Source organism: Aplidium turbinatum, chromosome 7 (genome assembly GCF_918807975.1).
Source record: "Aplidium turbinatum chromosome 7, kaAplTurb1.1, whole genome shotgun sequence".
Lineage (NCBI taxonomy): Eukaryota > Metazoa > Chordata > Ascidiacea > Aplousobranchia > Polyclinidae > Aplidium > Aplidium turbinatum.
Genome location: NC_137478.1, coordinates 515014 through 533276, shown reverse-complemented (window position 1 = coordinate 533276; position 18263 = coordinate 515014). Strand labels below are relative to the sequence as shown.

The following is an 18263-nucleotide window of genomic DNA, read 5'->3' as shown; positions in this document are numbered from 1 at the left end:
GCAATTTCGTCTTTAGGAATTTCTATCGATAAATTCTTTCTGTCTAACTATTCTACTTCACAGAGTATCCAGTCATACGACAAGCCTGATAAGAGTCTGGAGAAAGCATGCTCCCTCTTATGTGACGAGTTCAAAGATGTTTTTAAGCCTGAACTCGGGTGCTTACGAGATTATGAACTAGACATAGATTTTAAGTCTGATGCTAAACCTGTTTTTCTCAAACCTAGGCCTGTACCTTTCGCGCTAAAGGAGGACTTAGCACAAGCCTATGATTCGGGCATTGCACGTGGTGTATGGACACCAGTTCAGTTTTGCGATTGGGGCACACCGGTTGTTCCAGTCCGTAAGCCTTCAAACTCTTCAGAAGCGAAGGCCAAGTTACGCATATGTGGCGATTATTCAGTCACGGCGAACCCTTCCCTGGAGACCCATCGTCACCCGTTACCCTTACCAGAAGACTTAATGCAAAAGTTGGGTGGTGGGTACGGTTTCAGCAAGATAGACTTGGCTGATGCCTACAATCAGATTCGACTTGGTCCTGACAGTCGAAAACGACTCGCATTAAGCACTCACCGTGGCGTACTTTTACAAAATGTTTTACCTTTTGGCATATCTTCTGCTCCAGGTTATTTTCAGAAGATCATGGACGACCTTACAGCCGACCTTCCAGGGGTTGCAGTCTACCTAGACGACATTCTTGTCAGTGGCACTACTGCTGAGGAGCATCTCCAGAATCTTAGACGGCTCCTCGATCGACTTCACTCAAAAGGCCTGAGGTGTAGGAAAGACAAGTGTAAGTTTGCACAACCTCAGGTAGAGTATCTCGGACACATTTTGTCCAGGCAGGGCATCTCCAAAGGTCCTAAGGTAAACGCCATACTGGAGATGTCTGCCCCCACTGACGTATCTTCTCTTCGTTCATTTTTAGGTTCCTTACAATTTTACTCGAAGTTTCTACCGTTGAACGCTTCTACTGTAGCAGAACCACTATACCATCTCACGAAAAAGGACATTCCTTGGAGATGGGGAAAACAAGAGGAAAACTCTTTTGTTCAGCTGAAGCATTATCTTTCTACTGATGAGGTTCTTACACATTTCAATGCGTCACTTCCGGTAGGTAACACTTTTCCTAGCATTTGCATATTGAGCTGGTTCAAACTTGAAAAAATGTCTGTCAAGTAAGCCAATACACCAAGAAATTTGTTGTCGCCAAAGTGCTTAACGGGGATTTGCGTTATCGAAAAAAAATCTCGATTTCACCATGTAGTTCGAAAACTCGAGACAAAACAAGACCCCGAACTTCGGTGTGATAAAGGAGAACAGCATAAATTTGAATCAAAATCGAGTGCAACACTACCAGTTTTTTGATAACTGAAAAAATGAAGTTTGCTTTAATTTATGATTCAGTAAATTTACCCCCTCGGTAGGTGAAATTTACCCCCAGGGGGTAAATTTACCCCCGGTTAAGAACCCCTGCCTTAGAGGTTGAGTGGGTAGCCACGTTTTAGTTTAATGTTCGTCACAATATGTCACCTGACATTGAAGACGTGTGCAAGTGTTACAACACCGGACAGGTGCATGACGCTTTGCCTGGGCAGACCATGATTGTTCTTGCTGTGGTCAAGGTGTTGTCCAATCATAAAGTGCCCGTATGACGTGATAGTGAGGCAACAATAGATGTGAGGTTTGAATGTGGAAAGTGAAGTAGTTCGTTTAATCTGTTTATTGTCAAATCGCGGTTATATTCGTTCAAACCAAACTGATCTGAGGATTGTTATCGGTGATGACTTCCAATCTACCCGGTTAGATGGAATGCTGCTACAGCAATAGAGGTATCCCAATATGGCCGCTATGTCTTGTAGAAGAATAAGCTTTTCCGTATTAACTTAAGTTTGTTCGATCGTATCAATGAACTGGCGTACATAGGTAGTTAGGGGGTTGGATCAGGAGGGAAGGGTTGTTGCATGTAATAAGTCGTCTTACTAATAGTTATCGTGGTTGCGTGAGTGTTTGCCGTTAAAAACAATCAAATGCTTCGCTGAAGGCTTTGTCGTTAGAATAATTTTGAAGTGCAGACATAGCCCCCAATGCTATTCTTCGCAAAACTTCGTGTTTGCAGCGGCAAAGAAGTTTCCTCCAAATCAAGATGACTAATTGATCCATGGTAGGAAACTCAGCGCCAGACTCAGGCAGACTAGAATCTCTTTTCAAGTTGTTGCAATAAAGTTTCAGCAGCTTTGTTAAGTTTATTGTGTAATTACAACGTAAATCTAAATTACTCTCTAAACTTTCTAAAACAGTGGTTCTCAGCCTTTTTGTCTTGGCGGCTCCTTTTTGGTGCATTCGAAGCGGTCGTGAACTCCTAAAAGTTAGGGTATATCACGTCTCCTAATGGAAACATATGTTTCAGTTTCAAAGAGACACACTTAAAAGAATGTGCTGAACTCGCGACGCACTTATGACGATTGATGACATTAAGTTATGTTATGAGCTATATGTTGGCACACAGGATTAAAAACCAGTAATCTATGCGCTGATAGCTGATTTAATGTTTTTCTATAAATTGAATTTACCCATTTTTCATTTGTAACCAATATTTCGTTGTAATCACAGTCATGGCAAAAGTGTGAGGGCTGATAAACTGCTGACGTTTTCATTTCTAAGTTAAGCATTGACCAACAATCCACTGTCTCAAAAGAATTAATACGAATTAAGTTGAACATACAAAGCTTTATAAAAAAAAGTAACTCTTTTATATGATTTTTTTTTCAGTTAGAGAGGGCGTCGCGACGCACAGATGAAGGATCACTGTGATAAGCAAATAAAGCACCATGTATTTTTAAATGTCGTAGTTTATCAATCGTGCTGCAAACTCGGAAACTTTCACACGGACCCCTTGGCAACCGCTGTTCTAAACCGATGAGAAATTGTAACATTGGGCTAATTAAAAACCGACATATCAACAAAACATGAAAATCAACTTCAACGAATAAAGAGCCGACATTGCCTGGTTCAGACCTTGCGAGGCTGCTTGTAGTTTTAGCTGGAAACAGAGTATCTCATTATAAGCTGAAGAGCCTGACGTCATGCATTTCATCCGGTGATAATGAAACAGCTTTACTGAAACATGAGAATAATAATGCTAACTCCATGTCCTGTGACTGACAAAAATTCTGTACGATAGCCTCCCTCTGTCATGAAGGAAAAGTCTCACAAGTTGCAACTTTAAAGCGTTTCCTTCAAGCTAGATTCACAAGCAATTCTTGCATCGCTCACCTGCAGCTATCTGCCTGATGTTTTGTTTATTGATTCGCTGGAGCTGCCAATTATCGACTTGTTTGCTTCATAGGTGTCGTGTGTCCATTTCCACGTCGCTCAATTATTGCGTCATAAAGGCAATGACTGTGCTGTGATAGCTTCATGAATATGACTTTCAAAGGCGGCGAAGAAAATGACAAAATAGCGAAATGATTGGTCGCTCGGTCCAGGCCGCCCAGTCAAGTGGTCGTCATGAGGTACTTGATTAAACAATTGAATTTGTTTGTGTCCTGAAACGAAGATGAAAGCGAATTATCAGCGGCAGGCTTGACAACACAAACTGTGACGTCAAAAAGCAAACAGCTGGCTTCCTGCGCACGCGAAGGGCCAGAGTTTCTATTCCGTTGAAGGGGTCATCCCCGAGAAGTTCAAAATCAATTCCAATGGCTATTATTCTCTTTGAATAGTAGTAGCAACCTCGATTTGTCTGTCACCATATAAGATTCCATCGATGTAATTGAAATCAAACAACTCCATAGAAAGAGCATGCAAGACAGGGGTGAAAATACTTTTAATTGGTGGGCGACATACAAGGTAACATCAGGGGTGAGGTAACATCAGGGGTGAGGTAACAACAGGGGCGAGGTAACAACAGGGGTGAGGTAACATCAGGGGTGAGGTAACAACAAGGGTGAGGTAACATCAGGAGTGAGGTAACATCAGGGGTGAGGTAACATCAGGGGTGAGGTAACAACAGGGGTGAGGTAACAACAGGGGTGAGGTAACAACAGGGGTGAGGTAACAACAGGGGTGAGGTAACAACAGGGGTGAGGTAACATCAGGGGTGAGGTAACATCAGGGGTGAGGTAACAACAGGGGTGAGGTAATAACAGGGGTGAGGTAACAACAGGGGTGAGGTAACAACAGGGGTGAGGTAACATCAGGGGTGAGGTAACATCAGGGGTGAGGTAACAACAGGGGTGAGGTAACAACAGGGGTGAGGTAACATCAGGGGTGAGGTAACAACACATTAAAAACCAAGGAGACAAATTGGCAACGACAATAGACTGCACTGCCATCGCCACCTCATAACAGCACTACAGCAGCTGACTATATCTGTGAAATAAAAGAATACAGTACACAAATACTCCTTTGCTGCAATGCACGACTCTACAACAACAGTCTCTACAGAACTAAACAAATAAATTGATTCCTCGCAAAACAAAGCAGGGATTGAATACGCAAGAAATGCCTCATGAACAAAGCGTCTTGCTCCCGAGCAAACGACAATCAGGTACGCCGTGACGCATGAATGACACGTCACCGATCAGCAACTTTTGTGTTCTGGGAGGTGTGCAAATTAATTAAAAGAAATCCAGAGTGAACAAACAAACATGATCACTGATGATGATCACTGATGATGATCACTACTGATGACTGGGGTATCTCAGCCATATTTGTTTATAACATACAAGTGGATGACATACTGAAAAGATCTGAGTGTAACAAATTGTTTTAAAATAAGCAAAAATTCCTTCATATATGATGTGGCATTTGCTGATCCCTGATGGTGTTGCTCTGCTGAATCAGAATATCAAAAGTACCCAAAGCGACAATGAAAGACTACAGAAGCTAGCGGAGGCGGTTAGACTTATAATTAATGTGACGAAAACAAAGTATTTGACTATTAATATTCCCACAGGACACTCATTACAAATCAATGGATTAAACAGACAACACATAATCAGTTTAAATATCTTGGAACACAAACTGGAAGACCTGGCTCAGACATTCAAGATCGACGATCGATCAGCAAGCAAATGCAGTGATAGCAAATTAGAAATTACACAATATATAGAACAGTAGCCTACTTTGTCATCACCTTTAAACTCAAACTATATCAAACATTTGCTTTTTTCGTTTTTTAGTTATGCCTGTGATTGTGAAACATTGAAATCAACATTAAAACTTCAAAATACCATTAACACATTCCATACGCAATCGTTAAGAAGAATTTTCAAAACTTCATGGACTGAGCACAATGATTTGAGCTCAAATTTGAGCACAAATAAAAACACGATAATTATTATATATTATTTGTTATATGGTGCTGTAGGAGAACCTCCCCTGCTGCTTCAGCAAGTCAGTTTCCCTGGTTGGTACAACATCCAACAAACTCAGTTTATAATGAAACTCTCGTATTTATCAAAACTGATCAAAAGCAAACGAAATCAAGGAAGACCAGCAGAAACATTCATGCGAAGGGTTCGATCCCTTACAAAGCACAAGCAGGAAGAACCGGCACAGTTGGCTGAAAATCGCCAATTATGGAAACTTTTAATTGACGCTTTGTTGCATCCAACTGATGTGACTCTGTAAATTTAAATCGCTTTGAATTGGAACAACTAGGGATGAATGTATCAACCTCAACAACAAAATCCACTTGACGATGGGAAGATCACTGAACACGTGGAGACTTCACTTCTTCCAAGTAGCTTTTCATTCATGGGCCCATTTTTAGGCCTGAATCTCGTGATAACAACAAATGTTTGCCTTCCACGAAAAGTTCCAGCTAATGATCTATAGTTACCGGAACCGGCTGTCATCATACGGTTACCATCTTCGATAGCTTTTTACTCTTCATTGAAATGAGAAAACAACCATAAGGCGGCGATAAAGATTAAGAAAACGTCCATCATTACTTTGCATGGAAGTCTCAAGTCAGCAACAACACAATATTTAACATTTTTATGATATCGAATGATGTTGCTCAGTTGAAAACGTTACCTCTCACCCAAATAGTCTCCAATGTTGAATTTCATATTACAGGTTAGTTTGTGTGTTGCTGCTTTGTGGTCTGCGAATCACTTCATACATTGATTCAACGTCTGCAAACTATAAATCAATGTAAAAAAGTTTGATTTTCTGACTAGGTGAGTGTGTGTATGCACCACCTCTACTGATGCTTCCTCTGTGTCGCAAAACAACTAATTAGTCGAGGACACTTCTTTCTAGAAGTTCATCCAAAACCAGCCGAAAGATCAACTGGAAAGTTCAACTCTTCCGGGATTTAATTTCCAGCCAATCTCCTGTCAGGTTTCTTTCCTAAGGGGGAATCACCTTCATCAGGTTCATGAAACTTTAATTCCATCAACACAGCGTCATAGGGATTGTGCAACGAAGCGTGACGTGTACGACAGGGATGGCATCTGGAAACACCCTTCAATGGTTGCCAAAGCAACTATGATGAAGGTTGTGTTTGTTTAATAATAATTGTGTTATAGTTATATATATTGTCGCTCTACAACAGCTAAGGTCTTTTAGCGACAGGGCTCATTTTTAATCTTATATTATAGCCTATTCACAGGCGCGGATCTAGGAGTTTTTTTCGGGGGGGGGCCAGAAAATTTGAAAATCAATTAAAAAGAAAGAAAAAGATAAAGCACATATGAACAATAATGATACTACGACATATAGCCTAGATATGATATAAAATAGACATTAAAACAACCATTTTCATCAATTGTGAATGTTTAAAAAATAAATGTTGCTTCAATAAAAATTGCTAAGCATGCAAAGTAAACTTGAAATCTGGTTTAAAACCCTGCATGGAGTATCCATGACCAATTGGATATATTTTATGTTTGCAGGCATATACGTAATTGATGGAAATTATAAAGAAGACTAAAAACTATAAAACAGGCATTCCAGTGGCGTGGCTAGAAATTTTGAAAGTTTTTTTTTTATGACGTCGGGCGGGCAAAGCCCGCCTGCGTGTTCGCCTAAGACGACACCCCGCAGCGGAGGTCTGGGGGGCCTCCCCCTGAAAATTTTGAAAATTTACTTTAAATTTTGTGCATTCTGAGAGCATTTTCAACAAAAATGTAGGTATGAATATTCCTATAAAATGGTGCTGTCCGGTGGCATAACAAAAGGATAAGATCATGTTTTCTTCGGCATTTTTCGGAAATAAAGCTAAGTCTCTATGTTTTCTTGTTGCTAATTCCTGGCTGAGATATTTGAATGTTTGGTATTGGCAAAACTCGCTCATTTAATGCAGTTTCATTTAAAGTTAAGTAAACTTTGTTTTAGAGACATAAAGAGACTGAAAGCATCATTCTCAATATCGTGACGTCACACGCGTGCCAAAGGGGGGGGGGGGTTGAAACCCTCAACCCCCCCCCTGGCTACGCCACTGAGCCATTCAGGGGTTTCAGATTGTTGCAACTGACGCCATTTGGTTCAGCGTTGGTTTCAGCTCCAACAAATGTTACTATTAAAATGTATTTGAAGTTGTATGAAATAAAATAACGGAGTCTGATCGATGGGTAATTTCAACCATAATAAAAAAAAACCTGTCCCCCCCGTGGTAAGTTAAGTCCGCCGTGGGACTAACATCAGCTGTTTAGAAGCATATCAAACCATTTGATGCGGAAACATACAATTTCAACAATTCCTCACAAAATTTCGGGGGGGGCCCCCCCCATAAATCCGCGCCTGCTTATTCAGAATGTCATCACATTATTACCCAACTTATTTTCACTGGATTACGCAAGAAAGAACACAATTGGTGTCGTTGTTAAAGTCTTCGATTTGACCCGATCTGGAATCGATCTAAGATCTACCAGCACCAGAGCCGAAGGCTATATCACTACTAGGCCATTGAGTTGGTTTGTGTTCGTTTTGTGAGCTGAGTTTTCTAATTGTTGCGAGGACAGCGAATTGTGCTGCCAGCCGGTGCGCTGTCAATCGAACACAAACGTTCGATGGCAATCAAATCTTCTGCTCGATGACCTTCCCAGATTGTGACGTTGAAGTGACGTGTATGCAATATGAGGTATTGATCCAGCGGTGGCGTGTACCTGCGAGCCATATTCACTCTTTGCCTGCGAGTGGATTGTTGACACACAAGCAGCCTTGCCGCGATAAGGAGCGAGCTGCCACGATCAGTCGACTCAGTTTGTGGTGACCAACAGGACGACGACGGCAGGATGGGGTTTCTGGCTGACGTCATAATGCTGATCGGACGACTGGCGAGGATTCTGTGCGAGACGATTGTGAGGTAAGCGTTTATGTTTTGTTTGGTTAACGTTAAACAAACGTCGCCATGATTGCACTTGTCAACAGCAGGCGCAGATGCAGCGATGACGTCAAAACAGCGCGACTTACAGCGGCAGCCGCCTTGCCTGCTACAACCTGTGGCTGTGGTTAGTTCAAGATCGTAAAGTGTGGTTCGCGAGGTTGAGTCGATGTTGGTCGAGCTGCGTCATTGAGCCAGCAACGAAAAGTTTCATTCTGTCGAGAAACTAAACATAAACAATAGTGAAGAGGATTATAGAATCGACGTCTGTTGTGAGTATATGAACAACTGCCACATTCGTTTGTTGTAGCTTTGTGGTCTTCTGCGATTGTACATTTGAATTAAATTTCTTGGGCGTTACCATTTTATTACAATATTTCACAAGTTCAGATCAGAATTAACCCAGGAAGTCAAAAACGTGTTTGAAGTAGCAGCTAAATGTATTCTTTCTGACAAGTGAGATTCGTTAACAACGAATCGCGTTAGCTTCAGTGTTATTTCGCGTTAGCTTCAGTGTTATTTCATCCGACGTTATATTTTTGTAAACACTGATAGAACCTTTGACTTTGTTTCTTAATGATTTTGGTGACGTGTTCCTCACAATCAACAGACGTTACCTCACAACTTTTGCTAAAGAGTTATCATGTCCAGATGACCAGGCCTCCTCTACTTAGCAGGCTAGTTGTGGCAGCAGCAAGATAACTGATATTCAGATGTCAGAAAAGCAATGCAAGACAAGTTTAAACAACCACTTTCATTCCAATATAATCTTGAATACAAGTAACTAATTTCTTACAGGGTTAGTAATTTCGTTATCATTTTTGCCATGGTCAAAGTGCAAGTTTTTTTGCTTTCTACTCAACATCTCGAAACAGTTGTCGCCCCTGATCATTTATAAGCAAATTATTCCCAAAAGAAAGTATGAACATTTTTCTGAAATTCTTCAAGACCTAACCTAATCTAACAAGCAACAGTAAAATTGCCAGAAGATCTTGAGTTTTTACAGCTTTTGTAAATATTTCGAGGCGATTTCAAAGACCAAACGCGAAGTCATCGGGCAGGGTCGGAGAAGATAGACAGGTGGTGAAGGTTACTCCACAGGTGGAGGACAGTTTGGTAGAATAAACTCTTTCACGCTTCATGGGAGCCTGGAGACTTAAGATTTTAACCTCGTAGACTTTTCGAGACCGAGCATCAGTTGCTTGTTTCTCGAGATTGCTTCTTGATTTCAAAGCATTCCAGTGTATCTGATCACGGATACCGGGATTTCAAAATGGTTTAATCAGGACGTTCTATCTGTCAATCTGTTCATGCCAACCTCCTGTTAGGTGGACGATCTTTTGTAGCAAAAACTTCAATTAAACTTGTCTCATAAAATCTCCATAGAAACTAAATGGAGCAGAAAGCTCTGTCACTCATGGTTTGCCTGCCAAGTGAAGCATAAATCAAGCGATGGTAATTTGTGGTTTGGAACAAATATCCCGCTTATGTTTTATACTTATTTAACGTCTTCAGACTTTGAATCAACGTAAAAATAGACAAATTTGCTGGTTAGGTAAAAATTGTTCACAGCATTATTTTGCAATGTGCTCCTCGTAGTTGGCCCTGGATCGAACCCACGTTTGTGCTCTTCGTATTCATCGTCAGCATGTCGAGTTGTCTTTCCGACATAGCAGATTATTCATCCACCTGGATTAGATGAACAGATTTCCATCAAAGTGAAGAGGCTGTTGGAGAAACCATGTTGTGTGACTTGAGAAGTATTATACAGAAGCTTGAACCTGGCAGCACTATCACAGCTTTTGCTTTGACCCAGGCAGCAAATTTATTGTTTTTTACATTGATTCAACGTTTGCTGTTGATTCAATATAAAAAACGGCTGATTTGCTGTATTGGGATAGAGCAATCGAGCCACAGTAAGTCTTGGTGAGTTAGCAAGCTGACGAACGTATTGTTCACTGAGGGTATCAGAGAATCAAGCAATGAGGCGAATAATTGACTAGTTAAACAAGTTCAGCGCTGTTAGAGCGTCGTCGCGCGATAAACAAGCAAACTACGGCAAAAGTTGGAATTCCTCAGGTATGCGTCGTGTTATTTACATTGGTTTTGTTGTATACCGCTCTCCTCGCTTTATGTCCGTTTGTTGCTTTTATCTTTCCTTGGCAGTTCATTTGTATCTCTCCGAGCAAAGTCATCAGTCAAACGCCTGGACAAAAAGCTTCTGCATCGATTGTGTCTGTAGGCGAGATCGCCTCGGTGTGACAGTGAATGGCGCCATGGTTGCCAGTTTGGATTTTTTAAAGCCAAATTTGAAAATTTAGGCTTTTTTTAAACCTCTTTGGATTTTTTTTGTGTAAAAAAAAATCCACATAAAATTTGGCTTTTTTAGGCTTTTTTTTTGTTTCATTCAAAAAATTCGTGAGTGTTATGTTAAGAAGAGATCCAACTATCACAAAAAGAGAAAAATTGCCTCGAAAACCTTAAAGTGTTAACTCAATAAACAGTGTAACATGTTGTGATGCAATGACGATGATTTTTCAAGGCTTAAATGCTTTGCACCCATCTAAAGTCCTTTCCCAAACTGCTCGAGTTTTTGATCAGTTGCCAATGAGATTTCTCCAAGGTATTTGCTGGAAAAATCCCAAAAGATACAGCTGATTTTTAGATTGGTGTCAAAACATATATATACAAATTCTGCAGAAACACATGGGTTTGCAAAATTGGCCACATATGCTTTGTCTTGTTTAACACTTCAGTTTGTTTTTATTTCTAACCATTAGAACGAAAAAAACAATTATAGGCCTATGCTAAACATAGCAGAGGTCTAGAAAAAGGTTAACCATGCCAATTTTCAATGCAGTTGTAGAACAGATTATTTCCACCGTCACTTTGACCAAAACAAAGAGGAGAAATAGAAAGCGGTTGCAAATGTTGGATTCATTGCTGAGAATAAAAACGCATTTGCATTCCTCAAAGCAATGCTGTAAACACTTCAAAGTAACACCAAGGATGCTATTTTTGTTTACATCAAAGAACATGTATCAAACTGACAAAGTTTCAGTAAAACGTAAACGAAGGTCTTTTGTGGCTGCTGCAAAAAGACGATGATCCCATTTAAATTCTTTGACTCGATGACTGCTATGTCTGTCTATTCGCTACAGACCCAGTCGCTTTTGGATATTGTTAAACTGTTATTTTTGTCTAAGTTTAGTTTCTTGTCGCGACTGAGTTTGTTTCATTTAAACTAGTTTATAGATAACTTTGTGATGTATTTTAGGAAATGATTACGCCTCAATGTACCACTACCAGCATAACACTTTTATTGCATTGTTTGCTCTTTTAAGGAAAAACATAGGCTTGTTAGAGTTTGTAGTATATTTGGCTTTTTTTGGCTTTTTTTTTAGGTAAGTTTGGCTTTTTCTATTTTGGCTATCTGGCAACCCTGAATGGCGCCGGTACTTCATTCATGCCACAAGTATTTGGAATGACAACGTCATATCAATGTAGAGTAGCTCAATATGAAGAGTTCGATAGGCTGCTTATGTTTTGTGAATTGAAAGTTCCTTTTTGTCTGATACTTTAAACTTTTTTTTCTGCAGTAGTAACGAAAACGTTATTATGGCACCAGAGGGAATTTGTTTTTTATACAACATTGTAACATTTTAGAACCTAACCACTTAATAAGGCGGTTTACAACGTTTAACATTTTATTGCCCTCTTAATCTTGAGCTCTTAAAGGGATTATTGAAGTGCTTGCTAGGCATTGTTACCAAACAAGGCAAGCTACTAGGTGCACTTTTCATTGAACCTCCTCGTGTGTGTCCCAGTTTAGTTCTGTGCTTTTCAATTACAAACTTTTAAACTGTTTTCTGTTGCCATTATTTGAAACTATTGTAAGCAAAATGGTACACGATTTTTGGATTTTAACAATATACTCTCCATATTCGTTCTGTTAGACCAGAGGTGACGAACCTGCGGCCCGTCAAAGAATTTTGTGCGGCCCGCAAAACAATTTGGCAATCGCTCATGCATTAAAGACAAAAGACATGTCAAAGCAGTTTTATGCCTTCACTGGTACACCTTTCCTTTGCATGATTCGCATGGGCTTTTGTTTGTTGTTTGAAAAAGAAATTTCATTAACTGATTTGTTGATTCGGAGCATAATGGTCGAAACATTTAGTCAACTTGAGCAAAAAGGACAGAGCCAAAAAAAGAAGAAATCATACTCGTATGAAAGCAAACGCTTCGAAAATTAAACTGTCTTCATTATCAATGAGTTAAACACGAGAAACACAGTGCAAGTACTGTTGCTCTATCTTTTTTGCTCAAGTTGATTTGATTTGATTTTTTACTGTTGTATGTTTCGATTCTGCGTAAGATAATTTCAACTGTGTGGGTTTTATTACTTTCATCTGCCGTTTGTTACTTTTTAGGAATAATATCTTGAGTCGCTTCTAAAAGATTTCATAGTAGGTTACAATTAAAAAGTTGTGTAGCCCGATAACTCATGTGCAATAGACAGAGTGGCCCGTGACCGCAAAAAGGTTCGTCACCCCTGTGTTAGACCAATATTTGGAACGCACTGCCACGTTGACAGGGAAGCAGATGAAACCTTTATGTTGTGACTTTCACTTACGTAGCTTTTCACGTAGATTAAGTGTTGACAAGACAAAACCCATTGATGCATTTGAAGAAACACTCCCTGCAATGAAAAGAAGTTTATTGCCAATTGCTTCATTTCAGTTGCAGGAACTGAATGGACCTTCTCAAACTTCAATACACGTCAAGCGACTTGCTTTTGGTTTGTGATGCAAGGTGGATGTTATTTGACTCTTCACATACAGCAGCAGCTCTTGCATTTTTGTTTAAGTCGTGTGCGTTGCGCACCTTGTCACTGCGCATCACCAGAGCGATAAATTGTTACAGACAAGGAAAAGTGACAAAAGAAATTGCATCAAATCTTCGACGCATGATTTTGTATTTAATCATCGTCGTCAATAAATCAATAACCAACCGACCGCGTTAATTAAAGCGACTTGACTGTTAAAGCTTCGAACAAATTGTCCAATCTTATTGTCATATGGATTTTATTGGTTGCGTGTCTTGGCCACGTCCCTACCCTACCGCGTCTCCTTAACGCGTCTGATAACGACGTCAGACAATGATGACGTCACAAATCCTTTCGCTGACGAAAGGCACCACTACCACTCTATTATCCTTCGCTATACGTTCTCGATGCCGAACGAAGGGTCTGGTTTCAGTTGATGCGGCGTGCCACAATCGCTGATCATTCAATCGCGCACAGTCGTCCCTGGAATGCGCCTCAGGCTGGAGTGCGCACAATGATGACGGCTTGATACATGACGTCAGCATCGAAGAACAAAGCTGTTACTTTCGACTTGGGGTGCCTGAGTTATGAAAGCTTCGATGATTGATCGCTTTCCGACGCTTCATCGCCTCGAGGGCAGCAACCCGATCCAAATGAAGGTTTCAATGAAATCCTTTGCGAACAATTTAAGTCTCATCAAGGTCTCAAAAATTTGAATTTTGTGAATCTTCGAGTTTATCTTGAAAGTTGTTCTGACTATTGAAAGAAATAATTTTGCTGAATTGTAATCACGTGATCTACAAAGCAGTTGAAGAAAATTGTTCAAACCTCTCAGAATGACGACAGAAGTGTCAGCACAACTCTGTGCATGCGTTGGAAAGCAACTTCATGCGAATCACGAACAACGTTGAATGCAAAAGTGTTCGCGATGTTGCATTCCAAGTTGCATTCCAAACCCGCCAAGTCGAGCAAGGAAACTATTGGAAGGATTTTGGGTTGTTGGCAATAATGTAGCAACCATGGAAAGATATGGGCGATGATATGAAAATGGCAGAAACAAAGTTGTACGACAACAAACGTAACCTGCTAGCTTGGAAAGATGCCACTTCCACAGCAATTGTCTCTGCTCATTGAAACAAAGTTGCTTCTTGTACGCGATGAAATGTAATCGAGTTCGTGTTATTGATAACTAATGGAATGGTTCAGCTTAAGCCGTAATGGAGCAGTTTGTACTTCGTTTGTATTAATGTTTTGATGATGTGACTGGTGATGTCACTGTTTCGTGTTGCGCCATAAAGTCTGAAGTCAACACTGATATATAATTTCTTGTCAGTAATTTAATGAACTTCTGATGTAGTTTGATGGATCATGTCTGAATACAGCAGAAGCGTGTGGGTAAAATTATCCTTAACACTTCAAGTCGGTTATTTCCCCTATGCAACACTGTGTCTTGTTTGACTTGTGTTTAGGACGCCTTGCACAGTCGCAAACACAAGCTCTGATGTCACAATCAGGGCCTCCAAGAGCCCTGCCGGGCCCCGGTGCAGATGTTGCTGCCGGGCCCCCCAGCGCGACATGTCGCGTGATATCTCACCAATTACAAGCAAAATTTGCGGTGCACGTTCAATGCCGTTCATACAAAGGATAAATTAGGTTAAAGTATTAGCACTCCATTATTTCACAAACAATGCACTATTGTAAATATAACTTTAAATTCACAGATACACACTAGTTATACACAAAGATAAAATACTGTAAAATGCTAAAACACCACATAGTGTAAATATAGCCTCAATAGTATTGTCAGATATGGAATTCTGCCCTAATTTAAGGAAAAGTTTATAGCTGTTGAAAACAAAAACTTGTATTTTGGAAATTTTTTTTAGTCTTGGGCAAAGATCAAAACCCTAACCTTTCCTAACTCTAACCCTTCCTAACTCTGGCAACACGTGATTGTAACCATGGCAACAAGTGGGTAAAATCAGCCATTTTGAAGATAAAAATTGCAATACTATCCGACATAGCATTGCATATGTGTGCATACAGCTTTACATTAACATACAATACCATTTCTGACCTTGAAATCTGCAGACTAGGGCAGCAAACTTAGGATGAATGCATTGCTATTGTTCATAACATTAAGAAATACCAACTTCATATAAGAAATACCAACTACATATATAAGAAATACCAACTTCAAAATATAAAAACATTTTATGCAAAATTGACCTTAACACGCAAATTTAAACATTTTATTGGCCCCTGAACGCAAAAAAAAAAGAAAATTTTGTTGTTTTAAAAAAGGGCATACCCATAAAGGGGCCCAATCAAAATACAAAACTAATATTCATATAAAAAACAATATTTTATGCAAAATCGACCTGAGCACGCAAATTTAAACATTTTGTCGAGCCCCCTAAACTCAAAAAATTGAAAATTCTGTAATTTTAAAAAAGGTCATAGCTTTGGGCTACCCATAAGGGGGCCCCATTCAACATACGGAACTAATATAAAAACAATATTTTATGCAAAATCGTTAAAATCAATCTTTTTATCGTGTGAATTTAGACATTTTGTCGGGCCCCCTCGAACTCACCGGGCCCCGGTGCAATGCACCGGTTGTCCCCCCCTCTTGTGGGCCCTGGTCACAATGCTAATGTAGTCTGTTGCAGACTACCCACCGGTATGTTTAGCTGTTGCTTAAGCGACAGCGCTTGCACCAGTTGTAAATCTAATTGAATTTGTTTTTTTGGTTTTCAGAAGAAGTTCGTATATTAATTTATTGTGACGTCAACAGATGGATCGTGCCCCCCAGTTACAAGTCTGTGGAGGGGGAGGTTTGTCTCATCACAGGATCCGGGAGCGGGTTGGGTCGACTGATGGCTCTCCAGTTTGCCAGGAGAGGAGCGAAACTTGTCTTATGGGATGTGGATGAAGAAGGTAGGATGCTCTTGCAGGCAGCAGTTACGCGCATTAAAACGTTATATATCACGTGACAATCTGTGCAGCCAATCAGCGCACTGGAGAACTCATTCGCGACATCGGGGGTTCTGCTTTTGTTGACCTTTGTGACGTCACAAGCAGCAAGGCAGTAAAAGAAGCAGCCACGAGAGCACGCCAACAAGTCGGTGACATCACAATCCTCATCAATAACGCAGGTGACGTAACACTTCATTGACATCACTATACACTGACGTTATTAAATTTGTCATGTGATGTCATAGAACGTCACTGACAAATTGAGAATCTTCTCAGCAGTGACAGTTTGCGACATTCGCTCAGGGATCGCATATTGCAAAGGAATCCTGGATCTGACCGAGCAACAGATCGAACGAACCTTCCAGGTCAACACGATGGCGCACTTCTGGACCGTTCGAGAGTTTCTCCCCAAAATGATGGAATGTGACCACGGACACTTGGTGACAATAGCGAGCGTGGCAGGTGGGCGACACCACGTGCAACTCTGAACACGAACTTGAATGAAGCTCGAAATATTTAATTTTATGAGCAAGTTAATTCTCAAATATTTAGATTAGATCATATTTTTCTTACTGTATGATTCTTCAGTATTTCTGTTACAATATTTTTTTATAGGCTTGGAAAAAGTTATAATGGCCGAAATCATTCGCTTATTGTTTTTTGCTTTTATAATGTTAAATGTAGTGGTGTTGCTTAGTTATGTCTGTTTATGGTTTAAAAAAGTTACCTCTCTACCTCAATTGTATTTCTAATAAGTTATCGAAAGGTGTTTCGTATGATTTTCATCATTTGTGTGGTTGGTCTTTGTAAGCAGTGTCCATGTACCCTACATCTACTTCAACTCTGTCAGGATTTACGAAAGTAATGGGAGGTGTGTAACTCATGGAAAGATGTTCAGTGGATTGCAGCCATGAATGCAATGAGTTGTTTGTGTGTCGCTTTCATTGTTAGCCAACAATGCTCTAAACTAAACTAAGCTGTCCTCTTTTCTTGCAGGACTTTTTGTGACTCCAGGCATCCCGAACTACAACTCGTCCAAGCATGCGGCCGTGGGCCTCCATCAATCTCTCTACTTCGACCTGCAAAACGCTGGAAAGCTCGGAGTGAAATCCACCCTGGTTTGTCCCTACATTGTCAACACCGGAATGTTCGAGTGGGTGTGATGACGTTTATTGTTATGACGTTTTCAAACGTTGATTTCCATAGTAACCAATCGTTCTTTTTCAACAGAGGGGTGGCTATCAAGTATCCCACCTTGCTCCCCTCCCTCAGGCCGGATGAGTGTGTGGATGGAATCATGCACGCGGTCCTCACCGATCGACCCTTTGTCGCCATCCCGCGGTCAATGTACTTCAGCTACAACATGATCACGTGGTTCCCCATGAGGGCGCAACAGGCCATCCACACCTTTACTGGGGCGGACAAGGCCATGACTAAATTCTGCCCCAATCGGCCTTATCAACGCAACGATGCGTGACATGCCGATGACATCACTTTCGATGACGAAATGTCGCGTCATCATGAAAGACACAGACAACTGGAATTTCTGGCAATTCCTCAAAGAGTATTATGACGTATGGTTGACGCGACTGTGATATCATAGAGCCTCAAAAGAAGCTCTCTTGCACCTTTAGTTGATGCTTGTTGGTATCCACAGATGACGCATCCACGTGCGCTTTTAGTCCAATCTTCGTGTTGTATCAGTTTCTTTTGCCTTGCCAACTTAGAGCGAATATTGCTTTCCATGTTTTGAAGTTGGAATGCGTGACCATGCTTGTTATATTTGACCCATCAAACATTCCGTGAATTTGTAGACGCGATTTTTAAATTAAATTAAAATTGTCGCAAGTGAATTCGATTTTTATAGAATGCTTTGAAACAACCGTGCACACTCCGCTGTGCACACACGCGAACTCATATTATGACGTAGGTTTGTGTAACTTCAGCGCTGGCGTCTTCATCGCTGGGGGATGGTATTCGTTCGCGACTCAACGAACATGGCAGAAGGACAAGGACATCACCCGCCACCTGTGGTCGAGTCTTGGAAGACGAAGTCGGATCTTCAGTGGTTTATAGCTTGCACAGTTCCACCTAGCGGCTTCTAGAGGACAAGATCAA

General features: G+C 40.6%; 1 protein-coding gene across 1 annotated transcript; it reads left to right on the top strand.

Annotated features, from left to right (window-relative positions):
- The first annotated feature begins 3483 nt into the window (after nucleotides 1-3483).
- LOC145774445 (retinol dehydrogenase 10-B-like) lies at nucleotides 3484-18027 on the top strand. Its single transcript, XM_082585694.1, has 8 exons — nucleotides 3484-3515; nucleotides 6274-6510; nucleotides 8235-8320; nucleotides 15964-16106; nucleotides 16175-16324; nucleotides 16449-16607; nucleotides 17142-17298; nucleotides 17376-18027. Exons 2-8 carry the CDS (start codon nucleotides 6484-6486, stop codon nucleotides 17620-17622), a joined length of 969 nt encoding a protein of 322 aa, XP_082441820.1. The 5' UTR covers nucleotides 3484-3515; nucleotides 6274-6483; the 3' UTR covers nucleotides 17623-18027.
- The last annotated feature ends 236 nt before the right edge of the window (nucleotides 18028-18263 follow it).

Bases quoted from the DNA above. Each gene is read 5' to 3' on its own strand.
- LOC145774445 (XM_082585694.1), top strand. From the start codon at position 6,484: ATGGTTGCCAAAGCAACTATGATGAAG. The intron at 8,321-15,963 runs GTAAGCGTTTAT...TGACGTCAACAG, and splicing joins CTGTGCGAGACGATTGTGAG to ATGGATCGTGCCCCCCAGTT. The intron at 17,299-17,375 runs GTGGGTGTGATG...CTTTTTCAACAG, and splicing joins GTCAACACCGGAATGTTCGA to AGGGGTGGCTATCAAGTATC.